The 25291-nt window shown below is 57.2% G+C and overlaps 2 protein-coding genes and 3 non-coding genes across 10 annotated transcripts; 1 reads left to right on the top strand and 4 right to left on the bottom strand.

Moving 5' to 3' along the window:
* Nucleotides 1-72: 72 nt before the first annotated feature.
* Nucleotides 73-5956, bottom strand: FBXW9 (F-box and WD repeat domain containing 9). Its single transcript, XM_012790496.3, has 10 exons — nucleotides 5463-5956; nucleotides 3955-4094; nucleotides 3749-3877; nucleotides 2219-2331; nucleotides 2049-2140; nucleotides 1105-1253; nucleotides 906-1019; nucleotides 687-776; nucleotides 524-589; nucleotides 73-450 (listed from the first exon to the last, which is right to left on the bottom strand). The coding sequence occupies exons 1-10, from the start codon at nucleotides 5869-5871 to the stop codon at nucleotides 376-378; spliced, it is 1377 nt and encodes a 458-aa protein (XP_012645950.2). The 5' UTR covers nucleotides 5872-5956; the 3' UTR covers nucleotides 73-375.
* An 892-nt stretch (nucleotides 5957-6848) lies between these two features.
* On the top strand, nucleotides 6849-6952 carry LOC142864977 (small nucleolar RNA U13). The gene has a single exon (XR_012915267.1). It is a non-coding gene; the product is annotated as a small nucleolar RNA U13 (small nucleolar RNA).
* Nucleotides 6953-7511: 559 nt separating this feature from the next.
* On the bottom strand, nucleotides 7512-25064 carry TNPO2 (transportin 2). Of its 6 annotated transcripts, none has more exons than XM_012790494.3 (25): nucleotides 24948-25064; nucleotides 22569-22680; nucleotides 21595-21670; nucleotides 21364-21513; nucleotides 19511-19617; nucleotides 19279-19412; nucleotides 19110-19191; nucleotides 18903-19025; nucleotides 18681-18799; nucleotides 17543-17603; nucleotides 17286-17451; nucleotides 16937-17089; nucleotides 13789-14014; nucleotides 13412-13583; nucleotides 12915-13001; nucleotides 12724-12831; nucleotides 12461-12619; nucleotides 11713-11800; nucleotides 11426-11524; nucleotides 10800-10895; nucleotides 10401-10476; nucleotides 10085-10184; nucleotides 9931-10005; nucleotides 9653-9780; nucleotides 7512-9566 (listed from the first exon to the last, which is right to left on the bottom strand). In XM_012790494.3, the coding sequence occupies exons 2-24, from the start codon at nucleotides 22665-22667 to the stop codon at nucleotides 9673-9675; spliced, it is 2664 nt and encodes an 887-aa protein (XP_012645948.1). In that variant the 5' UTR covers nucleotides 22668-22680; nucleotides 24948-25064; the 3' UTR covers nucleotides 7512-9566; nucleotides 9653-9672. The 6 variants fall into 6 exon arrangements, with proteins under 6 accessions (XP_012645948.1, XP_012645946.1, XP_075854291.1 ...); XM_012790492.3 differs by lacking the exon at nucleotides 24948-25064 and adding an exon at nucleotides 24175-24258; XM_075998176.1 differs by lacking the exon at nucleotides 24948-25064 and adding an exon at nucleotides 24175-24257 and having other exon boundaries at nucleotides 9679-9780.
* Nucleotides 11597-11671, bottom strand: LOC142864984 (small nucleolar RNA ZL2). The gene has a single exon (XR_012915272.1). It is a non-coding gene; the product is annotated as a small nucleolar RNA ZL2 (small nucleolar RNA).
* LOC142864973 (small nucleolar RNA SNORD41) lies at nucleotides 13668-13737 on the bottom strand. The gene has a single exon (XR_012915263.1). It is a non-coding gene; the product is annotated as a small nucleolar RNA SNORD41 (small nucleolar RNA).
* Nucleotides 25065-25291: the final 227 nt, after the last annotated feature.

Here is a 25291-nt window from a genome sequence, read left to right as displayed (position 1 = left end):
CTCTGCGCTCACCCCCATATCCGACCGCAGCGTCCCAGCCCCCAGCGGCCACGCCACACTCCAGGCCTGAGCACCAACACGTCAGTCAGGTTTATTTCTCCCTTGCTCCCCACAGAGAGCGGGGCGTCCAAATCATAAAACCAGGGCCCAAGGGTGGGGAGCAGCTCCCTAGATGGGCCAGAACCCCAACTTCACCTCCATGGGCACGGGGCCCAGCCCAGGGACCCACGCCCGACCATGGCCCGGACTCTTTGTGTCCTGGGCCTGTGGGGCGGGGGCCGAGGCAGCACCAGCACGGGGAAGGTCCCCCAAGAACGGTGGCCGAGGCCCAGCCTGCTGGCTGGCAGTGTCCACATCCACGTCCACATCCACTGCTCAGGCCTGCAGTCTCCACACCTCCAGCGACAGGCCCCCAGAGGCGGCCACCACCAAGTTGCCCTCGGCACAGACCTGGGAGGGACATACGGAGTCGGGAGGGCAGCGCTCTAGGCGGGCAGGGCTGGGCACGCGGGCCAGGCCTTACCCCATTCAGCACGTTGTGGTGGTTTCGGATGCAGATGGTCCTTGGTGGGTCTGTGGGCAGGTGCACCTGGTGGGGGCAAAGGTCAAGGGGCATGACCTTGGCCTGTGGGGGTGGGGACTGTCCCCCACCCCTCGCCTGAGCACAAGCTGGGCAGGAGCCTCACCCGGATGGTCTTGTCAGTGGATGTGGTGTACAAGGTCCCCAGCGAGTGTTTGATCCCCGTGATATGAGACCTGTGGCCCACGTCGAAGGACTGCGGGAAGGCAGGAGGGATGACACGCAGGTGAGGCTTGCCCAAGGCCAGCCCTCCACACCACTGGGGTTTAGGGGGAAGGAAGGAGGCCTGGGGGGAGGGACAGGCACGGGCAAGGGCGCTGCAGACCCGGACTAGCTGGAAGCAGCCATTGCGGTTGGCGAAGACGTGCAGCAGGCCCTGGTTGTCACCAGCCCACAGCTGGGGCTCCTGGTAGGACATGCAGAGCAGGTAGGAGTCCAGCTGTGGGAGGGACGAGGGACAGGGCAGCTCAGGCCAGGCCAGGCCAGCTGCAGCCCCGGTCCCTCCAGGCCCCTGGGGGGCCCACCTGCAGCCGCTGCAGGACGCTGTTGGCTCGGCGGTCGAACACCACGAGGGTGTGGTCCTCGCTGCCCGAGATGATGTGCCGGTCGTCCGCCAGCAGTGCCAGCACAGCGCTGGAGTGCAGCCGCCGGCTCTTCAGCAGGGCGGGGCCGGCTTCGTGGGCAGCGGGCCGGGAGGAGGGGGCTCATCAGAGCCCCTCAGAGGCCCTCCCCAGCCCGCCCAAGCATCCCGGGCCTCTCTTCTCCCTGGCAAAGCCCTCAGTCTGCTCTGTCCCCTACCCTGCAAGTGACCATCTCGCCTCTCCCCTTCCAGCTAAATCTGGACCGTCCCAGGACCCCGTCCTCTGCCCCTCCCCATCCTCCAATCCCATCTACCCTGCTCAGCACAGGGCCGACCAGGGCAGCCTCAGTGCCAACCCCCTCTGCCTGCAGGTGGGCCTGAGATGCGCCCCCAGCCCGCAGCCTGCAGCCCCACCCTGGCTCGGCCTGGACAAGGCGCACTGGCCCTTCAATTAAACAAAATAACAAAAGTAAACAAACAGAAAAGACTTCTGTGCCAGGCAGTGTTCATTCTAGGAGTTTTATGTAAACTAACTTATCCACCGGCATGTTACTGTCATTTCCTCCCATTAAGCCCGTGGGGCTGAAGTGTTATTTGGATTTCACAGATGGGGAAACTGAGGTTCAACCTGGCCTGGGGCTGCACAGCTTGGAAGTGGGGGAGGCAGGATTCTAACCCAACCCTGGAGGCTACTAGGCTTCCTCTGAACCCCCTGCCCCAGTTGTCTCTGTTCCCCAGCACCGCACCAGCCGCTCAGTGGTTAGCATCTGCTTATGGGACTGTCACTCAAGCCAGGCCGCAGGTCTCAGTGCCTCCTTCCCCAGCCGAGCTCTAGAGACCCCAGGCAGCCCTGCTCTCCCAACCCGGGTCCCAGGGTCCCTGGCCCACCTCTGGGGTCGTAGACGGTCACCTTCTTGTCATAGGTGCCGGTCACCAGGATGTCAGGCCGGTAGGACAGACACAGCACGGCTGCCTTAGCCCTGGGGACACACAGACCACAGGGCTCAGGCTGTGGCCAGGCAGGGCCCCACCCCGCCAGGCCCCCGGACCCCTCACACTTTATCTCGCCAAACTGCTGCCCATCAGCCGCCATGTCCCAGAGCTTCACCGTGCTGTCCCAGGAGCCGGAGCACACGCGGTGGTCCTGCGCCGCCAGCGACCACACCCAGCCCTGCAGGACCAGGTGCAGCAGTCACACAGGGCTCCCCACCACGGCCCATAGGGGCAAAGCTGTGACCTTCCTGTTTTTGCAGATGTGGCTCAGAGAGGTCAGTACACTCACCTGAAGCCACACAGCTTTTCCTCCCTAATGCCCACTGTGACAGACACTGCAGGACAACACACAACTCTGGCTCCACGGGATCGTCCCCATTTAACAGATAACAAAATCAAGGGGCAGGGGAGAGAGGGAGACAACCGACACCAGAACCCAGAGCAAGCCCGAACCCAGGTGACATTAGACTCTGGGTCTGTGGGTCAGTCTGACACGAGAGCCCAGGAAGGGATGCCACACCCAATAACGTTTCTAACTCAAGTTCTTCACTTCAGACACTCGGCACCAGTGGTGGTCTGTCTCAATCACATGACAATGTGATCAAGAGTGCAGCCTGCACTGCATGACCTGGGCAAACCACATCATCTCCCTCAGTTTCTTCATTAGCAAAATGGGCAGAAAAGCAGCCCACGCCTCAGCAGCTAATATGCAGAGTGCTGGGTGCAGACTGGCTTATCCCTCACCAAACCCTCTCAGAAGGGCACTGTCACATATCTCGTTTTACAAATGAGGAAACTGGGGCCCAGAGAGCTTGAGTCTCTCACCCAAGGTCACACAGCCAGGATGTAGCAGAGTGGGGATTTAAACCCAGCAACCTGTCCCCAAGCACGAGCTCTCAGCCTGGACCACCTTCATGACTGGCGGAGGTGTCCCTACACATACACTTCTCTAGGGACCACAGTCATGCTCAGAGCTGGCTGATCGACAGGGCAGCCTCCTAAGTGCCCTGTGCTGGGCCTCTCAAGGTGTGCCTGACATTTTTATTTTGAGACAGAGTCTCACTCTGTTGCCCGGGCTAGAGTGCCGTGGTGCCAGCCTAGCTCACAGTAACCTCAAACTCCTGGGCTGAAGTGATCCTCCTGCCTCAGCCTCCCGAGTAGCTGGGACTACAGGCATGCACCACCATGCCCGGCTAATTTTTTCTATAGATATATTTTTAGTTGGTCAATTAATTTCTTTCTATTTATAGTAGAGACGGGGTCTCACTCTTCCCCAGGCTGGTTTCGAACTCCTGACCTTGAGGATTACAGGCGTGAGCCACCGCGGCCGGCCTGCCTGACATCTTTTGAGCACCAATTAAGTGTCAAAGGTTGAGCTTAACACATATCCACATTCACGCATAATTCATCCTCATCCTAACTGCTCACTGGGCAGAAGTACAAACTGAGGCACAGAGAAATAACACATCTCACCCAAAGTCACACTAACAATAGCAGAGCAAGATTCAAATCTGAAGACTGGTGGCAAAACCTGGGCCTTTAGGAAAAGCACCCTACCCAGGCCTCTTATCCCCTACCCCTGCCTGACCCCTCACCTTGTGGGTGCTGTTTGGTTGGGTGCCCAGGGCTTTGACCAGAACCTGGCTGGGATCCGCCCCCAGCTGCCGCAGGTCCCACAGGTTGACGTTGCGGTCCCGGGAGCCTGACAGACATAGTGTCCCGCCCTGGGAAGGGAGGGAGGTGATGTTGTCCGGGCCACCATGGCCCACCCCTGCCTGGCCCCCACCAGACCTTGCCTCACCTGGAGCAGCAGCACTGAGTCAATGGAAGCAAAGTGCCCATCGGCCAGGCAGAAGTACTCGGCCCAGCGCCCATCCTCTGCCCAGTGGGCCAGGTGCTGTTCCAGCTCAATGCAGGCTGCCGGCCAGTCAAATTCCTCCTCTGTGGGGCACCATGAGTAGGGTCCCCAAGTGGGCAGGGACCCTACCACGCAGCCAGCTGTCTGAGCCCAACCCTGGCTTCCGGGGAACCCGCCATACACCAGACTTGGACAGAACCCCACCTGGATTCCTCACCCAACCCCAAGCAGGCCCAGAATCTAGCCCTGGGACCACCTGCCCAACCATCTCCTAGGCAGGTCTAGGATTGACTACTCCTCACTCCAATTTCCAGAAACCAGGGGCCTCAGGAACACCTTTCCAGGCCACATCCCCCAGTCTAAGCCTGGGAGACAGTAGCCTTGGGATGTTGAGGTCCTATTTTACCTCTGGCTGAGATGCGGCCTCAGCCCCTCATAGGAGCTGGGGTCTCATGACTAACCCTTCTTGCCTCAGCCATCAGACCAAAGAGAGTCTGAACCAGACCAAGGAGAGTGTTTCCCAAGCTAATCTCCGTAAACCAGGGAGCTTTTTCAGGATGCAGAATCCAAGCTCCAGGTGCAGGTGAGTCTGAAGCTTCTATGTTTATCAAGCTGTTTGGGAGAGTATAACCAGGGTGTCGGACGGCAACACTCTGAAAATCACTGATCCAGGAACCCCTGGCTCTCTGCAGAATCAAAGCTTCCAGGTTAGCGTAATCAACCACCGAACTTGTTACTCATGTTGGCTCAAGGACCTGTACATCCAACAATTTCAGGATCATCAATATTAATTCAAGGTCCCCAAGCTGCCTTCTCCCCCCAGGACCAATCAACTCAGGGACAGGAGTGAACACCAAGCCCTGCCTAAGATGTGGGGCTAGACCCAGGGCTTGAGGATTTGTGGTTTCTGGTGCCAAGGATCCCAACACCTAAACCCTAATATGCTTCAAGGGTTGCAGGCTCTGGAACCTGAGCCCCTGCCTCACCCCCAAGTAGATCAAGGCTCTAGGGGGTTAGAGGCTTTGGCAACACCAGTTGCTGCCTCAGCCTTTAGGCTAGACTCAGAGCCTGAGAATTCTTGGGCAAGCCTTTGAGTCCCAAGCATAGATTACACAGCCTGAGACTTCACGTGCCTGTGTCCGTCTCCCAGCCTGGGATTACGGGCTTGGTACCAACAGACCCGAAGCCTGAGGATCCTTGGAATCCTGGGTTCAGGGACACCAGCCCCCAGGGTGGGTTTTCACAACCTCGGAACCCCAAGTATCTGCCTCATGTCTACCCAGAGGTCCTCAGGGGTTTTGGCACCACCACCTGTAGCGACCTCAGCTCCGGCCAGAGCCAGGGCAGCCACAAAGCCTGCTCCAGAGGCTATGCCCAGAGCACGTCAGGTACCCCCTCCCCCGCCCCAAGCCTGACCTGGGCGGGCGTCCCTGGCCCCCGGATGCGCGCACCTTCCACCACTGGGTAGGGCGCGCGTACGCGGCGTTGCGCGCGTAACCTCCAGGTGACACGGTCACGCACGAGGTCGCGCAGCGCGTGGCACACGCGCGGCAGGACGTGAAGCACGAGGCGCGCGTCCAGGTAGGCGCAGATCTCGAGCAGCAGCTCCGGGGGAAGGCTCAGCAAGCCCGGCACACGAACTGCCGAGACCTTGGATGCGGCTCGCGGCTCCAGCGCGCTCGGGGACGCGGCGGGCGTGGACAGCGGCGAGGCGCGCGGGGGAGCCAGACGGGGTTTTGGCGGATTGAGCACGCGGGCCACGTAGGCCTCGGCCTGCGCGTCGGGGTCAGGCTCCGGCTCCGGCTCCGAGTCATCGTCCCAGGCGCGGGGATCTTCGTACAGCTCTGCGGGCAGCTCCATGGCGACCGGGTGGGCGCGGCCGGCGCGGCCCTGTCAGCTACTAGCCCCGCGTCCTGTCTCCTAGGCAGCGCGAGGGCACTTCCGGCGTTGCCTGATGACGCAACCTTGCCAACCGGAAGCGACTCGCCCGCGGGAAGACTAGTTGAGTATCGGAGACGCGCTCACTCGAGGGGTCTCCTGCTGCAACTGCTTTGGCCTTAGCCTGGGAAATGCACGTTTGAGTTCGTGGTTTTTAAAAGAAGCATCTGTAGTGCTGTTGATGCAGAGGGCCAGCCGACTTTAGTTTGAAACGCAACTCTGGCCGGGCAGGGTGGCTCAAGCCTGTAATCCTAGCACTTTGGGAGGCCAAGGCGGGGAGGATCGCTTGAGACCAGAGATCAGCCTCAGCAAGAGCCAGACCCCGTCTCTACGAAAAATAAAATTAGCGGCGTGTGGTGGCATATGCCTGCAGTCCCAGCTACTCGGGAGGCTGAGACAGGACCGCTTTAGCCCAGGAGCTTAAGATAGCAGTGAGCTATGCAGGCGACACGCACTCCAGCCTGGGCGACAGAGCAAGACACTGCAGCCCCCACCAAAAAAAAAAAAAGGCTCTTACTGAAGGCGCCTGTTACAGGTGACTCAGCTTAGACCCAGGCAGTTAACCTATCCACATAAATCACATCTGAGCAGCACTTGCCTGTTCCCTGCTTGACACTTCCACGTGCGTTTGTTCAAACATCACTTTCTCAGAGAAGCCTTCCCAGGGTACCTTACATAAAATTTCGACCATTGTCCCCAACATCTTCTCTGCCTTCCTGCTGTATTTCTCTCTATGGGACTTACCACTGTTCTGCTACTTGGTCTAGTTCCTCTCATTAGATGTAGGTATCGTTTGTTGAATGAACCTTGGGGGTATGTCAGCATTTTTTAATTGGTTTCCAAGTTGACGCAGGTGATCCTTGGGCCATGCCACGGTTGCAACAATATTTTTTTCTCAGATCCTTTTCTAATTCATAGGCGGAATGATTGGGTTTTCATGCTCATGGGTGAGATATGCCTCCCTCATACCTTGTTAGGACATCTGCACATTACCCATCTGACGTGAGAAAAAAGAAAAAACAAGCAGATTCTATTTGGAAGACTGTGTGTTCGCTCAGAGCTGGAGCTTTTTCTCATTTGCCTCAGTAACTGGAGTTCTTATTGCCATGTCTCCCTCAGGCCTGGTGCTGGGTTGAGCCTTCTACAAAACCTTGTAACCTGCCCTGTTGTGCAATTAAGCCACATGTGACCTTCTACATCCCTAAGTGTAGCCTCTGAATCCAAGTTTTACAGAACAAATCCTTTTATTAAAAGGGGTGCAGCAGAGAAAGATGAAACTTGTCTTGTCTCCTCTGGTGTTTAAAAAGGAACAATCTTGAAATCAGAAGGCCGAAGATTCCCCACTCCTTTTGTTACACACTTAATCTTCCATCTTTCATATTCACCCTCCCATTTTACAGGGAAGAAAAGTGAGAGGCTTGGGGTGCCAACTTCATGCTTGTTTCCCACTCCCTCAGTTATCTCCTGACCAGAGTTCTGTTTGCCCCCATTCCTTAAGAGGCTCTCCCTATTTCCTTCTCCACTACCAAAGCCAAGGACACAAGAGGCCAGAGACTGAGGAGTTCACAAGAAACTGATCTTTACTCAACAAAGTTCTACACAAGTGGAATCTCACGCCGCCTCGGCGCCAGTCCCCAGCACAGCACGGTAACAAATGGACAGATCCGGGAGCCCGCAGGGGGAAGAGGGTGAGGAGGGAAGGAGGGACATGGGAAACATGGAGAGAGGACTGCGGATCAAGGCCAGTCTGGGTCCACAGCCATGGGCAGGGGAGAAGGTTGAGAAGCTGAAACTTCGTTGTGCAAAAACCAACCAAAAATAAATTAAAAAATTAAATAGCTTTCTTAAAAAAAAAAAAAAAGAAAAAAAAAAGAACCAGTCTCCCCTTCCCTGAAGGTGTTTGGAGCCCCCCATCTTGGGTGGAGAGGGGGTCACCAATCCCATCAGACGGCCAATCCATCCACACACCCCAGACCCTGTGGAGGATGCTCCAAAGAACTGGAATTACCAGAAAATGAAAAGGTATTAAAAAACTTTCTTTCTTTTTTTTCTTTTTTTACAAATGGCTTCCAGAGACCTGCTCGAGTTTCACAGGGAGGGGGAAACAGCTGAGTTATGGAATGTGCACTAAGTGCCCCTTGGAATAGAGGCGGCGCCTGACCCTGACCATGAGAAGACACAGGGCTAGGATGGGGGTGGGATCCAGGCCCCAGGGATGTGGGACTCCAGTCAAACCCCAAAAAGGGCCCCCCCCCCCAAAAAAAAGCAGGAAGCAGGGAAGGAAAAAAGGGAAAACAGTGAATGTAAAGGGGACTGCAGGGCCCGGCTTCCTGGTCAACTTGGAAGTGACTATGCCCCTTCCCCCTCTGCGGGAGCCCCTCCCACCCTGACCATATCCCAACCAATCCCAGAAGGTTCTCTAGAATCCCTGCCCCAGTCTGGGCCCACTGGGTGCCGTAATGAGCAGGAAGTCCCAGGGTGATGGAGTAGGGGACAATGGGGGCACCACCTTCCCTTCCTCCAAGCCCTTGGGTTTCCTTCTTGGTGGCAAGGCATAAGCCTTTGTCCTCTGTCATCAATTAAATGGCCCTACCCTGGCCGTTGAGTTAAAACTCGTGCCTGACGTGTGAAAAAGGAGCTCTCAGAAGAACAGAGGAACGGACTGCCCTTCAGGCTGCTGACAGAGTTGCAGTGGGTAGGTGCCAGCAGTCTTGGCCACCCCCAGCTCTCTTCAGGAAAAGGTCCTAGCCCAGCGTCTTCCAAAGCTGCTGGAGCACAGGAGAGGGAGAAAGGGCGACCTCTGGCCAGCCCCAGCTGCCCTGGTGGTCCTCACCCTGCTGGCTGGGCTAGGACAAGGACAGGGACACACTGGCTGAGGCTGCCACAAAGCTGGCAGGAAGTGTGCGGAGCAGGTCCTAAGCGTGCACGTGCTGACAGGGCGGCCCCAAGGTAAGCCGTCCTCCTCCCCCCGCCCCGGGGTCCCGGCTGAGGCCCCCCACCCACCCAGCCCTCCCCAGTCACCGCCAATTCCGGCAAAACAGCAGAAGCTTCTTAAACTCTAGATGCAGGTTACACGGAAGGCCTTACGGGTTAACTCAGGGGTTCACTAACTCTACTGTCTCCATGCAGTCGGGGAAATGGTGGGGCGGCTGGCCCAGCCTCGCTGGCTGCAGCACCCGCACATGCGTGTGGCCACGTGTGTGTCCATGAGTGTACGCGTCCCTACAAGGACCCCCCCGCCCCGCCTGCTTGCCCCTTGCCTCAAGCTGGACTCGGTTGGCCGTGTTGATTCCTCCCTCCCACTCGGCTGGCCCAGGGGACTGCCACAGAGGACCCCAGTGAGCGCCCAGGGACCCTTGCCCCCCACGAAGTCCCACCCCCCCTCCCTGTTTGTAGGATGAGCGTGGAGGCCCCACCCACCTGCCCGCCTGCCAGCCAGACAAGCCCAGCAAGGCAGGTGGATGGACAGACGGACGGACGGACGGACGGACGGACGGGGAAGGCGTCTGGATTTGGGTCCCACTCACTCCTCCCTAACCCCCCTCGACCAGGGCACAGCGACTTCTGGACGCAGCGCGCTCCCCAGCAATCCCTCCAACGACGACGCAGACAGAAACCTGCAGGGGGACGAAGAGAGTCAGGGCCTGGGCACCTTCAGCCCCAGACACAGCGCTGACCGCTGAGCCGGGCACCAGCCCCTCACCTGGCAGTCTCCACGTTCGCCTAGACCCCGTAGAAGGCCGCCAGCCTCTCCTTTAGCAGCGGCGGGAACTGCTCTGAGAACTGCTGCCAGTTGTCCTCCCCGACTTGGTCTTTGAAGCCATGGAGAATCTGTGGGAAGGCAGTGGGTGACAGATGGGCCACAGTGGGATGAGATGAGCTCGCTTGTCCCTCGCTCCTGTTCCCCTACCCTGCTCCCTGCCAGAGGGTGTCCTCCCTGCCCCCTCCCAGGACTTGATCAGGGCCCAGTGGGAGCCCCACCTTATAAAACATGTCCCGAAGGTCATCCTTCGGGCTCACCCAGGAGGCTACAGCATCGCAGAAGAAAATAAAGTCCTGAAACGTGACGGATCCCATGTGAGGGGCCGCCCGAGCCCAGCTCCCGCACCTTCCCTCAGAACCCAGCTGCCCCAACCTGCACGACACCCCCGGGGTTGACACCGATCATCATGCAGATGCCCCGGAAGGCAGAGTCCTTCTCCTCATTGTCCCTGATGTTCCTGAGTGACGTGCACCTGTGAGGGTCAGGGAGCAGCGGGTCAGGGGGAGATCCACTCTGGGAAGGACAACTCTCTTTGGGGGCTGGGGTGTGGAGGGCACGGAAGGTCAGGGAGTGGGTCTGGGACACCCGTCTATGGGGATATGAGTAGGGCTGGGAGAGCAGAGGTGAGGGAAGGGATCAGGCCTGTCCCACCCACCACCCAGCAGGCCTGACACAGATGGGCATGTACCAAGGCCGGATGAACTGCTGCAGCATGGGTGCCACCTCCTGTGGGCACACGTAGCCCAGGCGGCCGATGGTGATGGCTGGAATGGCAGAGGGACTCGTCAGGCGACCTGCAACCCTGAGCGGCCCCAGGACGGTACGTGGCGGGGCCTCTGGCACGAGGCACCGAGCCCCGCCCCACGGGCCCCAAGAGAATGGCTCCTCTCGCCAGCCTGGGCCCCTGAGTTTGGCCCCAGCAGGGTCTCCTCCCCACCCCATCTGGCATCTCCCCAGGGCACCCCAAGGCCAGCGTCTTTCTTGGGGCTTTCAGAGCCCCCTTCCAGGTACGGCCAGCTCCCACTCCCAGCCCAGAACCCCACCTTCAAGAAGAGGGCCAGGAAGCAGGCCAAGGCCTGGTGCCCACCTGTGTTTTCCAGCAGCGTCTTGGGCGTGTTGGGTCGGTTAATGATCTCCACCAGGTTGTTCAGGACCATCTGCACGTAGGGCTGCATCTCTGCGCCTGGGGGAGCACCCGATCAGAGCCCTGCACAGCCCATGCCACCCACAGTGGGCCAGCCAGGGGTACAGCCCCCTCACTCAATGACCCCAGTGCCATCCAGAGACTGGCCAACCACGACCTGTGAGGGATTAAAGGATCTTCTCCAGCTTATCCCCAACCAGAGACACATCCATGCCCTCCAAACACCAGAGTTTTCTCTGAAGGCCCCTTCAGACACTAGGATGAGACCACACTGCCTAATCTCCCTGGGAAAAATGCCAAAGCTACCCAACCAATCCCAATGGGTCTTGCAGGCAACTGCATGAAATAGTCCAATCAGAACACCCCTCCTGGTCCTCATCTTTGAATAAACCAATCAGAAATGGCCTTGTAGCCATTTAGCTCCTCCCCTAAGGAAAACACACAGACACATCCTCCTGCCCCTGGCCAATGGGAGGCATCCCTTAGGGGCGCTGTCAGTCAGAGAGTCTCCTGCCCCCGGGCTAGGAACAGGCCAATGGGGCCTCAGTGTTCACACAGTGTTCACTCACCCATTTGCATGCAGATCTCTCCAATGGCCCAGGTGGCATTGTTGCAGACAGAAATGAACTCGGGGTTCAGGTTGGTGCCCAGGATGGGCATGAACTCAGCTGGTGGGGAGATAGAGGGGTGCTGAGCTTCAGGAAGGCCAGCCAGGGTGAGCTCCAGCACCCAGCCCGGCAGGCCCCATCAGACAGTACGAATACATCCCAGTAGGTCACAGTTCTCCCCAGGGCATTTGTGCATCACTTGAGGCCAGGACTGGGATCATGGATGAGGGACAAGGGGAGTGTCATACCAATACAGGGCTTGACATGGATGAAGCAGGCTTTGGTGAGGTCCCCCAGGAGGGCGAAGGAGCTCTGCCGGACTTCAGGCATCGAGTCCTGGGGGTCCAGGAAGGGTCAATGTGGCAGGGTTCCCCTACTCCTTCCCCCAGGGCAGCCGATGGGGCACAGTCTCTTGTGCCTGTCTTGACCCTGCCACTTCTCAGTTATTTCTTGACCTCTCTAGCCTCCAGCCCTTATCTGTGAATGGGGCTGGCAGTGCCCCACCCTGGGAACTTAGAAGCCACAGGACCCAGAGAATGCTTTGCTCAGGGCGCTACAACAAAGGAGAGCAGGCATTGCTGCTGCCCATCCTGACATACACTTGTCCCTCAGGATCTGTGGGGGATCGGTTCCAGGACCCAGCTCATACCAAAATCCACAGATGCTCAAATCCCTGCGATAGAGTGGCATAGTATTTGCATATAACCTATGCGTATCCTCCTGGGTGCGATCAAATCACCTCTAGATTACTTATAATATCTAATACAATGTAAATGTACACTGTATAAATAGTTGTCATACTTGTTTAGGGAATAATCACAATAACCAGAAACTTTTTTTAAAGGGTTCCTTTTCCCTGACATCCTTTGGGCACAAGCAGGGCTGTGAGTCCCCCTGGGGCAGCCCACACAGGCTGCTGGATGTTGTCACTATGCAGGTGACAGCAAGTGTCCCTGGGCATGCCTTGGGCACAGCCTGCATGGGGCACCCACTCACCTGCATGCACTGGAAGAGCAGCGTCATGATGTTGCTTCGGGCCACCAGCTGCTCCACGTGGCCGCCCAGGCCCTCGGCCAGGCCGCTAAGCAGGTCTAGTGCCACAATCATGAAGTCCTTATCAGGGGCCTCGTACTGCTCGGGGTGCTGGGTGTACATCTGGGCACAGAAGGGGGTGGGGAGGTGGGTGAGGGGAGTGGCTCGGGGCCCAGGCGGCAGCAGCAGGGCAGGTGGGTGGGCCTCAGGGGGCGGGCCGTGCTCACCATAGCCTGGGCCAGCGTCTTCTGCACCAAGGTGACACAGCGTTGGTAGACAGGCTCGCAGTAGGGCAGGAAGCCACTCTGCAGGGCGGTGGCCACTGATGACAGGCACTGGCAGGGAGGACAGCAGGAGAGGGGAACTCAGGTGGGGTGGGGCGAGCAGGGAGGCAGGACGGGGCCTGGAGCCCACTCACCTCCAGCAGTGGGAAGAGGTCCTTGTCCTCGTCCTTGAGCTCATTCCACTTCTGGATCAGCGGAGGCATCAGCTTCTGGATGTATTCCTGGAGGGGGCAGGAAGTTGGGGCTCCCTGGGTCGGGGTTGAGGAGACTCAGAGGCACCTGTCACTTCAGTAGTGAGACCTGGATTCCTCGCAGTGGCCTGCCATATGGCCAGACTTCCAGACCCTTCTTTACGTTCGGCCAAGTGCCACCCTCCCCCCCCCAGGAGCCTGGGTCACTGCCTCCTGGTCCCCAGGGGCCCCTGAGCCCCCGCAGCGCAGCACTTACCACGCTGTCTCATAACTGTCTTCCCTGCTAGACTGGGAGCAGGGCCAGGGCAGGGGGCCAGGTCTGTCTGTCTGCCTGTCCAGGTCACGGCCACATCCCTGGCATGCGACATAGGGTCGCCGCCAGGTCACTGGATGCCGAGGAGCACGGGGATAGGGAGACAGGAGCTGCTCTGGGGTCTCACCGGCTGGTTAAGGTGGTGGCCCACAGAGTCGGCCAGGGTGCCGATGGCATCGTAGAGGATGAGCAGGTTCTTGTGCTGGTACTTGCCGAAGGCGAAGACAAGGGTGTCCAGGATGTAGCTGAGGTAGGGCACCAGCTCCGTGCAGGCCTCCTCCTCCAGGGTGGCAAAGGCACTAGTGGGAGGGAGGGCAGGGCAGGGGGTCTCAGTGGACCCCAGCAAGGGGCACCAGTCCCTGGGCAGCTGGGGAGGCCGTGCTCGGGATCAGCCAGTACGAATACGAGAGAAATCAGTGCCACATCAGCAGTCACGGGTGTCATCACTTCCCAGAGGTGGGCAAGCAGACAGTGGGGACTGTAGGGTCAGGGGTCAAGGGTCACCTGCAGGCTGCCTCCTGTACCCTCTTGTTGCCATCTAGGATGCGTTTGAGCAGCTCCGTCATGAGAGGCTTGAGGTGCATGTCAGGTGGCTGGCTGACCACCCAGTGGGCGTAGCGGCTCAACGTCCAGCAGGCAATGGAGCGCACCAGGGCCTTCTTGTCCGACAGGCACTGGATGAGGTGTGGGATCAGCTCCGGCAGGTAGGGCACCATGCCCTGCATGCAGCCTGCAGCAACCGGGAAACAAGAGGGACAGGTCAGCAGGGCCCAGCCACAGCCACTCTAAGGAGTCAAAGCAGGAACCCCACCTGACAGATGGGGAAACTGAGGCCCAGAAGTTAAATAACAGTCATTTCACAGAGCCAAGGAAAGGCAGGGGCAGGAGAGGAAAAACAGCTAGATCTCATCACAGAGGGTATGTTGTCTTACGCCGCCACTGGTCAATGAGAAATTTGCCACCATGCACAGTGTACCGGATTTCAGGGACAGCAGTGACCCAGATGGATGGAAGCCACTTTACATCTGAACCCCTTCTTAGATGTGTGTGATTTTTCTTTTTCTCTTCATTAGCTTTTTAAAATTTTTTTTATTTTTTATTTTTTGGAGACAGAGTCACACTTTGTTGCCTGGGCTAAAGTGCCGTGGCGTCAGCCTAGTTCACAGCTACCTCAAACTCCTGGGCTCAAGTGATCCTTCTGTCTTAGCCTGCCCAGTAGCTGCGACTATAAGCATGTGCCACGATGCCTGGCTAATTTTATCTATGTGCTAGCTATGTATGTATGTATGTATTTATTTATTTATTTATTTTGAGACAGAGTGTCGCTTTATTGCCCAGGCTAGACTGAGTGCCATGGCATTAGCCTAGCTCACAGCAACCTCAAACTCCTGGGCTCAAGCAATCCTGCTGCCTCAGCCTCCTGAGTAGCTGGGACTACAGGCATGTGCCACCATGCCCAGCTAATTTTTTCTATATATATCTTAATTGGCCAATTAATTTCTTTCTATTTATAGTAGAGACGGGGTCTCGCTCTTGCTCAGCTGGTTTTGAATTCCTGACCTCAAGCAATCCGCCTGCCTGGGCCTCCCAGAGGGCTAGGATTACAGGCGTGAGCCACCGCGCCCCGCCCTATCTATGTTTTTAGTTGGCCAATTAATTTGTTTCTATTTTTAGAAGAGATGGGGTCTCACTCTTGCTTAGGCTGGTTTCAAACTCCTGACCTTGAGCGATCAGCCTGCCTTGGCCTCCCAGAGGGCTAGGATTATAGATGTGAGCCACCACGCCCGGCCTTTTTTTTTTTTTTAAAGATTAGGTCTCCACCCAGGCTGGCGAACAGTGGCACAGTTATAGCTCACTGTAACTCCAAACTCCTGGGCTCAAGCATTCCTCCAACCTCAGCCTCCTGAGTAGCTGGGACTACAGTCACAAGCCACCATGCTCGGCTAATTTTTAAAAACTTCTTTTTGTTGAGATGGGGTCTCATTATGTTTCCCAAGCTGGTCTTGAACTCCTGGGCTCAAGCCATCCTCCCACCTCAGCCTCCCAAAGTGCTGGTATTCCAGGTGTGAGCCACTGCACTCAGCTTTCTTAAATCATAAACATCACTTTAGAGGACCCAGATAATCATATACCCCCAGTAATCCAAGAAACTAAGATCTATTTTTACCAGTGTGAGGTTAACTCGCTATTTTCCCATCAAAACCCAATAAAGTGCCGGGCGTGGTGGCTCACGCCTGTAATCCTAGCACTTTGGGAGGCCGAGGCGGGCGGATTGCTCAAGGTCAGGAGTTCGAAACCAGCCTGAGCGAGACCCTGTCTCTACCAAAAATAGAAATAAATTAATTGACCAACTAAAAATATATATACAAAAAATTAGCCGGGCATGGTGGCACATGCCTGTAGTCCCAGCTACTCAGGAGGCTGAGGCAGTAGGATCGCTGAGCCCCGGAGATTGAGGCTGCTGTGAGCCAGGCTGACGCCACAGCACTCACTCTACCCTGGGCAACAAAGTGAGACTCTGTCTCAAAAAAAAAAAAAACCCAATAAAGCACTCTGGGAGGCCAATGTGGGTGGATCACTCAAGGTCAGGAGTTCGAAACCAGCCTGAGCAAGAGCGAGACCCCATCTCCACTAAAAGTAGAAGGAAATGAATCGGCCAACTAAAAATATATAGAAAAAATTAGTGGGGCATGGTGGCGCATGCATGTAGTCCCAGCTACTAGGAAGGCTGAGGCAGGAGGATCGCTTGAGCCCAGGAGTTTGAAGTTGCTGTGAGCTAGGCTGACGCCATGGCAGTCTAGTCTGGGCAACACAGTGAGACTCTGTCTCAAAAAAACCCCAATAAACCTAACATCATCTGTTAATATATGCCCACAAATCACGTAACATATTATATCCTCTATCAATATAAGATATATTAATCATCTATTGTATGTGGAAACCTTTCCTTAGCCAAATTTTAAAAGTTTTATGGGTGGAAGGCTCCCCTTGCCTTGCCTGAGACTTTTAGGGCAGGTCTGGGTGCAGAAGCAGTCCCTTGTGACACTTGTAACAAACTCGCAAAGCCCTCCTGTAGTCCAAGTTTTATGTCCCATCAAGACAAAGAAAGCATGAAAACCATGCCAATGACTGGACGCCGGGTTGAGTTTTGGAACCACCACCGCCCCTGGGCACTACCCACTCTAGCAGGCCAGTCTCACAGCCAGCAACAGGTCTGAGGACGAGCTGCACCCGGGGGGACTGTGGAAGTGGCACCAATTTCTCTGCATTTCAGTTTCCCCGTCTATGACACTGGGATATCGCAACCAACTCATCAAATGGCAGTGAGGACTCAACACGTTCGTGTACCTAAGCCCACAGGGCAGGCGTGCACCAGAACCTGTTGTTACTGAGGTTGTAACTATACTTATAACATCCAAGAATTGCCTGCCCCTGAGAATGAAGGTGAGGGCTTGCATTTTGCGGTTTTGGGGGTTCCTTTCAGGCCCAGGGGCCAAGGGGAGGGCAGGGACCTCAGAGTTGTCTGGAAGGCGGTAACTAGGGCACCAGGGAGAACTCAAACATGGCGTGGCCAGTGCTGCGGGGCTGCATCCATGGCCTCATGTCAGCACGGGGTCAGAGGTCAGGCACAGTCAGGCCAGGTGGCACTCACCCTCGGCGATGGCGCCCAACACCAGGATGCCGGACTCCTTGACCACCCACTCGGGGTGGAAGAGGAGGCCCTTGAGTAGCGGGAGGAGGTGGGGCAGCAGTTCCTCCCGGAAGACGTTGGCAAGGACATCCAGTGCAGCCGCTGAGCACTTCCCTGGGGAGCGGGGGGACACATTGAGGGACAGGCTCAGGGAAGCCCGTAGGCTAGACGGCTGGCCCTCCTTCACTGCACCCCCAGGATCAGAGAGATCAGAATCAGAATCTTCGAGATCTGCTCTGCATCAACTTCTGGTCACCTCCCAACAGAGAGCCCAGGGGCTGCCACCCCCATCCCCGGACCGGCCACACACTCAGATTCCAGTCCGACAGGGCATCGTCGTCATCGTCATCCTCTGCATCCTCAGAGCCGTCGGGCCGCTCAGCCTCGTGCGGCAGCGTCACCGTGCGAGACTTGTGGAAGCGTGGCTTGATGTCCTGCTCGCTGTCAGGGACTGCCTCGTCTTCCTCCACGTCCCCCTGGGGGCCAGGCAGACTGCTAAGTACCACCACATCCAGCCCCAGCACCCCCACCCGCACCCACGCATGTCTGGTTGCCACCCCGCCTGACCTTGAGCAGGATGATGTCAATTTCCGAGTACTTCATCCCATTTACCAGGATTGGGATCAACCTGTCGGGAGAGAGGCTGTTTGTCGGGATGCGGGGGGACCCCAGCTATGGCGGGGAGTGGGGGGGGACAGCAGAGGTGCAAGCAGAGCCACCAACAAGCCACAGAGCACACTGTGCCCCACATGCCCACACCACTTGTTGCCATCCATTCATTTTCCTTTGGAGGACGATTCCAACCCAGTCTCAGCCACCACGCCTGGCTCCACAGGAATGCTCTTTCCCCAGACCTGGCCACTCCCTGAAGACACTGAAAACCCCGACCTGCTTGGCAACGGCCTCATCACTCCCCAGGGCCCATGTGGCCAGCCCCAGACTCCCAGACGTGATCAACAGTGATTCAGAGACAGGCCAGTGATCCAGGTTAGTCGAGGAGAGTGAACTCTAGAACTCCTGGAGAGACTGGTCCAGGGAGAATTTCTTTACTCTGAGGCTGCTGAGCTGAAAGGGTGCTGAAGGCCAAGGCACTACCAAGAAGGAAGGTCATGTCTGAGGATGAAGCCAACACAAAGGAAGCAGATCTGAAGCTACACAGATGCTTCTCACATCCTTTGAACACCTGGATCCAGCCGTGCCTGAAACCTTTGTTGATTGCTCATCTATGCCTATCAATTACTAAACTTTTATGTCATTAAAGCTATTTTTTTTTAAGGTATGGGGTCTCACTCTGTCACTCAGGATGGATCATATCTCACAGCAGCCTCAAACTCCTGGGCTCAAGTGATCCTCCTGCCCCAGCCTTTGGAGTAGCTGGGACTACAGGTGCGTACCAGCATGCCTGGCTAATCTTTAAAATTTTTTATAGAAACAGGGTCTCACTATGTTGCCTAGATTGGTCTGGGACTCCTGGCCTCAAGTTATCCTCCTGCTTCAGCCTCCCAAAGTGCTGGGATTATAGATGTGCCCCGCCCCCCCACATCTGGCTACATTCTTATCATGCACAATTTAATGCACACAGATTGAAGAGAAACTGACAAGGAGGACACGGAGTGGGGCAGGCACAAGAGGGGACCAGAAGGGAAGGCAGAGGCGCAGCGAGGGGTTGAGGCAGTGGCGGGACAGAGGCGGGAGTGGCACTCACTGGACCAGATGGGAGGCCAGGACTTCCTTGCAGATGGGCTGCTCGGCCAGCGTCAGCCAGAACTCACAGGCCTCGAGGGCCACATTTTCGTCGTGGTCCTGGGTCCTCTGCAGCATGTACTGCAGCAAGAGGGAGAGGCAGGGGCTTAGGCCCAGCCCAGCTGGGGGAGGCTCCCTGACCCCCCCCCACAACCCCCCCAGGGTTGGCTGGGGTCAGGCGCACCTGGATGATGCTGTGCATGTGAGGGATGAGCCTGTCGATGCGAACTTCCAGGAGCATCACCAGGGCGCGGCACACGTTCTTCCGCACCTCGGGGTCGTCATCCACGGCCAGGGCAAACAGGTGCTGCGGGGAGGCGGGGCGGTCAGCTCTGGCAGGCCCTCAGTCCTCACCCCCGGCCCCGCCCCCAGCCCTGGCCCGGCGGCCCACCTCGATGAAGGTGTCAATGTTGTCCATCAGCGCCTGGGCCCGGTCCATGATGAACTGGTTCACACAGGCGATGGCGTGGGACCTGGCAGGTTGCAGGCACGTAGGTCACCCCTGACCCCACCCACCCACCAGCCTTCCTTTCTGGAAGCCCCCAGGGAGCCACACACACCGGATCTTGGGGCTGCAGTGCTTGAAGAACTGCAGGAACTTGGGGATCATGATATTGAGGGGCCTGTTGAGGGCATCGCTGTCTAGAAGCTCCGACGAGTCTTCGCAGATTTTCTGCAGGGCTCCGAAGGCTCCCTGAGTGGACAGGGGCAGAGAGATGGGTGTGGCTGCGGGGACCAGCCCTGGTCACGGCCCTGGCACCCATTGGGGCCCAGCCACTGCTTGTTGCCTACCTCACAGGTGTTGTAATCCTCTGAGTTGAGCAGGTTGCACAGCTGGGGCAGCAGCTCGGGCCACATCTGCAGCTCGCCTTTGGAAGCGATGGTGGTGATGAGGATGCCTGGGATGGTGGGGAAGGGGAAAAGAGGAAAGGACGCTGCCTTGGGCTGGGCAAGGGCTGTGGGGCACCTCACCCTCCCCACCAGGAACCCACGGCGCTCCCTCTCTGCCCACTAGCCCACACACGCACTCCACACCCCTTCTGAGGTGGGCACAGAGAGAGGGTACTCATTGATTCTGCAAGCATCCTCTGAGCCTTACTATGGGCCACCTCTGTTCCAGGGCCTGGGATATAGCACGGAACAAAACACAAAGTCCCTGGCCTGGGGGAGCTGGAGGGAGGCCATGAGGTATAGCTAAATAGGCAACAAGACCAGGAGGCCACATGCCAAGGACTAAGCTGGGGGGTGGGCAGAAAAGGCTGTTGGAAATGGCTGCAGGTGAGAATAGTGACTTTAAATTGGGTGGCCAGGGTAGGCCACATGGCAGTGACATCGTAACATCTGAGCAAAGACCTGGAAGGAGAGGAAGGCACTAGGGAAGGATCCACCCAGGTACCTGGGGAAAGAGTATCCCACACACAGGGATGGGGCCCTACAAAGGCCCGAGGGTGGGACAGGCGTGCAGTGCACATAGATGGGCCAGAAGCCCGTGGGGCTGAGCAGACTGGGAGGGTAGGGGCAGAGAGGTGACGGGGGCAAGTCGTGCTGGCCTGCAACCGTGGGAACGATTGAGTCTGTCTGTTAGAAATGCAGGTGCCATATGCAGCTGGCATCTGAGGGCACAGAGGAAGCGTCTGGCAACAGAGCTGAATGCGGGAACTGTCAGCGCAGAGGTGACATCGACTGCCACGAGATGGCAGTGTTTCCCAGGGGTGGAAGCTGCCACTGGGAGGAAGGTGCTCCCTGCAGTGGTTGGGTACAGGCTGAGGACACCAAGGTGCACTCCCCATCCCAACCGGTCTCTGTAGTGTTGGGCACAGGACCTACCTCTCTGCGCCCTCAGTGCTCTTAGCCCTCAATGGGGATAAAGAATATCAGCCACCTATGGCCACTGGCAGGTTTCAATGACTTAATCCAAGACTTAGAGCAGAGTCTGGTACCCAGAATGAGCTCAGTGAGCCTAGAGCCTTCGGCTGGCCTGGGAGGGGGTGTGGTTGGGGCTAAGAGTCACTTTTATTTAATTTTTTTTTTTGTAGAGACGGAATCTTGCTACATTGCCCAGGCTGGTCTCAAACTCCTCCACTCAAGCGATCCTCTTGCTAAAAGTCACTTTTAACAGAGGCAGCAGACCACCAGATGAGCACTTCTAGCAGGACCCAGCATCTAGCTGAAATTTAATACTACCTTTCTGTCCACTGCATTTAATTTCAATGTTAACTTCTCTTTACTGAAGCAACTTTGTCTTTTCATTTAAAAGTTATGCACATACCATTTACTTTTAAAAGGATTTTTTCGAGACAAGGTCTCACTCTGTTACTCAGGGCTAGAGTGCAGTGGTACGATCATAGCTCACTGCAGCCTTGAACCCCTGGGCTCAAGTGATCCTCCTGCCTCAGCCTCCTGAGCAGCTGCAACTACAGGCATGCACCACCAAGACCAGCTTGAAAGCAATTTTTTTAAATTGACATAGACTTAGAGGGAAAAGCCTAAATCGCTAACAAATAGTAGCATTAGTATTTATCAGCAGTGAAAAGCTTTCAGGTGAAACTGCTTCAGTTAATCCTTAGTCATCCTGTAACTTCCTCGGGCAGCCTTCTGGGAGTTAGGCAGGTTCCTCAGAGGCTGACCCCTGCTGCCCCTCTCACCGATGGTGGCTCGGATGAGCGAGGATGCGTCGCCAATGTTGTTGAGACACTCCTGTTTGATGAAGTCGGCCACGGGCGGCGGGAAGCTCTGGTAATGGGCCTTCACGTTGTTCTTGAGAATGAGGCCACTGAGAGAGCGAGTTGGCTCATCTAGGGGGAGAGTGCCGAGGTTCAGGGGGCCACGGGGGAGAAGGCAGTGTCCAGCCCACCTGCAGGGGCGCATGGGCGTACCTTCTGACTTGAGTCTGGTCAGGACGAAGATCAGGTAGTTGTTGAAATCAGGAAACTGGTTGAGTTGTTTGAGTTTCTGCCAGGCTGTTAAGGGACTTGGGAGACAGGGGCCTTCCCCATGCAGGACCCCCCCTCACTGTCAAAGTCGCTGAGAGCACCTCTCAATACTGGGACCAGGCAGCCACCTCCTGCGGTCCCCCTCATCAATCCCTATGCCCACAACAACACAGAACATTCCAGACACACCAAGTTCAGACAAGGAGCAAGGTGGAATGCCTGAGCTCCCCACCCACTCCTGAAGACCCGGCCAGAGCAGGAGAGGGCTGGAGAACCCTGCTCCTTTGAAGGTGGCAGCCACTACTCAGCCCTGCTCACTAGCAGTCCAATGGTGACTGCTTTATTTTAAACACCAAAAAAGGAAAGGTATTCAAACTTTCAAGTGAAAGTTGCTAATGTTTTAAAGATTAAACATTTTTAACTTCTAATATTTTAAACAACCAATTAGAAAGAAGAAATTTTAACCACAAAGCCCAATAAAAACCCATGTGGCAACTAAATGCGCGCCCCTCACCCAGGGCCACACTTTCCTCCACTTGGACAGGACAGACTGGACTCCAATCTGACAGGGCTGACCTTCCCATCCTAGCTCCACTGCTTCCTAGCTGCGACCGTGGGCAAGTCATTTTGCCTCTCTAAGCCTTGATTTACCCATCTGTAAAATGGAAAGAGCAAGAGTACCTACTATAATTCACAGTTTAATGGAGTAAAATGCTCAATGAACATTAGGTATTTTCATTATTTTCCATAATGATCCATCCTTGTAGCTCTGGGAGTGGGACCCAGAAATTCTAATCCTTAATTCTCTGTCTTCAAGTCCTCACTACACAGAAAAAGTCGCCCCGTCCCCCACTCTGGCCTTCAAGGGCTGTAGATGTCTTCCTGGCTCCCCTAGCCCCGGAAGGAAGGAAGGATACATCCTGCACGATGCGCTGCGTGGCTGTGTTGGGCGACTGCGAGTCTTTGAGCAGCTGCAGGACCTGCTGCAGGCCCTGCTCGTCTGGCTGCCAGTCCATGGCGCAAGGCGAGCTGCGGGGGTAGGGGCCAGGGTCAGCGCTGGGTCTCTGGGGCTCCGTGTGAGACCCGGGTTGAGCCCCTGAGGCCGCAGTAGCCGCATGACGACGGGAGCGCCCTCGGCGGACAGGCGGCGGTCGCCGGTCCACCCCTGCCCAAGTGCGGGGTCCCCGCCAGCTGCGCCATCCTCGGCCGCGCAGTCGCGGGCACGGGAGCGCAGGAGGAGGGATGTGGAAGCGGGCCACCGGCGGCGGCGGCGGGGCCCGGCGGATCCTCATCGGGCCCACCCCAGAGGCCTCGTCCCAGGATGGCCCATGCTGCCGCCCCCGGCTGCGAGCCCTAAGGTTTCCACCTCCCTCGCAGCGACTGGGCGAGGGCTCAGCCTCCTCCACGTCCAGGGGCCCCGCCCCAGACCGCGATAGCGCCCCGGCCCCCGTGGTCTCCCCGGTGAAGGCACGGTCCCTGAAGATTCCCCTTCTCCCGAAATCCGGCCCTCAAGCTCCGCCAGATCCCAGAGGCCTCCTGCCCTGGTTCGGTTCTTGAGCTTCCCCGGGTGCACGGTCCCAAGACGCTCCGATTGTCCCGATCCCTCTCGCCTTCCCTAATCCGGCCCTTGGAGCTCAGCGGTTGCCAGACGCCCCCCCTTTCTGGCCTAGCCAGACCCTGTCCAGCGATTCCCCTTAATCAGGCCCGAAGCGGTCCCCAAATGGATCTCCACTGCCTCTTCGAATGAGAACCAGTCAAGCCCGCCCAACCTGCGACAGAAACCCCCTGGACGGGTCCCTGTCGCCTTCCCCAATCAGGTCTGACCAAACGTTCCCCCCCCCCCCGCCAGCCTCCGCCCCAGTCAGCAGTAACTCCTGCTGACAGATCTCTGCTGCCTCCCCCAATCAAGTTCGGCCAAGCCCCCCACCACCTCGAGTCGGAAACCCCCTTGGTCCGATCCCTGCAGCTTCCCCCAATTAGGCCTGGCCGAACACCCCCAGGAGCACTCCCCTCAACGGATCCCAGCGACGCCTCGCCGTCAGACCCAGCAAAGCCCTCTAGGCAGAAGTCTGACGCCCCTCCCTACCAGGGCCCAACAAGCTCTCCCCCCCCAACTTTTCAATGTGGCCTCCCCAATCAGACCCAACCAAGCCCCGCCGAAACAGGTTCCCACACACACCCGATCCTCACGACGTCCCCCAATCAGGCCCCAAGCAGTCCCCAGACACTTCCCCCAATCAGATCCCCTCCAGTCCGACCCTAGCCGCCCCACTGGCCCTCTTCTCGCGGCACCCCAACCTGGCCTAGCTCCGAGGCCCCACCCCCTAAGCTCGGCTCGGTTCTCCCCCTCCCCCGCCCGGCCCGTTCTCGCTGCCTCGCCGATCGGGCCCAACCGGGTTCCCGGCCTTTCCCGGTCGGGCGCGGCCCCGACGTCTGGGCCGCGCGCGGCGCAGGCCCGGTGCCCGGCGGGGGTCGATGCAAGCCGGGACCGAGCAGGTCGGGCTCTGAGTGAGGCCCACTTACCGGGCCCCGGGCAGCAGCGGCGGCGCCTCGCGCTGAGGCTTCTCCAGAGACTCACGCGGAAGGAGGGAGCCAAAGAGAGGGAATTAAAAAAAAAAAAAAAAAAAAAAAAAACACGCGGCCGTAGATGAGCCTCGGCGGCTTCCGTACTCTGTTCAAACTGGCCCCGCCGAGCCAATCGGAAGGTTCTGCCGTGGCACGTGGCCCGGCACTGGGGAAACCCAGACCCAACCTAGGCCGAGTCACGTGACGAAAGAGTCGCACTACCGCTTGGCCTCTCTAGCCTGGCGGTCCTCCCATCAACTCGTTTCCTTAGCATCTCAAGCTGTCCGGATCGCAGCTCTTCGCTGGAGCGTGGAGTTTGTATCGCGTAGGCCCCACGCCTCTCGCGTGTGTGATGCACGCGGGAACCTCTCGGCCAGAGCTACCGGTGCCCTTGTCACCCCCTCCTCTAAAAATCGAACTGTCTCCCTTCCCCCTCCAGAGGTACTTGGTAGGAATACCAAGGAAAGAGCTGAGGGACTGAGCCTGGGTGGATTTTTACCCCAGACACAAAGGAAAGAAAGCAGCACAAAGGGAGTGCCTGAGATGGGCTGGGTTCCTACAGAAGCCTCCGCCACGTTTTGCGTTATCTTCCGGTACTGACCATTTTTACAAGCAGATCAAAAAAAAACCCACAAAGAGAAAGCTTTTTTCCTTCCTCATTCTAAAGCATCAAAGGGATATAAAATTTTAAATAAAATGAACTTCGGAGCAGATCCAATCCCCTTCCCTACCTTAAACTGAATGAGGTGGAACAGCGCGGGAAACTTAAGCAAGGGCAGGGTCGTGAAGAAAGAAATCTTCGTGATCCTGGCGTGGTCTGAAGACAGGAGGGCACCGTTTTTCCTTCTCTTGAAAAAACACAGCGGCTAGGAAAGACCTGGAACGTCCCAGTTTCCCCTCCTGGCCCTGCCGATAACAAGGTAGGCGACTGCCTGCCACTCAGAGCCTCAATTTGGGTGTAAGAATAGTTTTTCGGTTAGAGATAATCCCAGTTAAGCAACACCTGGCCAGCCCTAAATTGTTTTTCAAAAACCTGGCTTTTATCCTGCGAGACTCAAGGCCATCCTTTCACTGT

Source organism: Microcebus murinus, chromosome 27 (assembly GCF_040939455.1).
Source record: "Microcebus murinus isolate Inina chromosome 27, M.murinus_Inina_mat1.0, whole genome shotgun sequence".
Taxonomy (NCBI): Eukaryota; Metazoa; Chordata; class Mammalia; order Primates; family Cheirogaleidae; genus Microcebus; species Microcebus murinus.
Note: the sequence above shows the minus strand (reverse complement) of the source record. Positions and strands in the feature narration are given on the sequence as shown.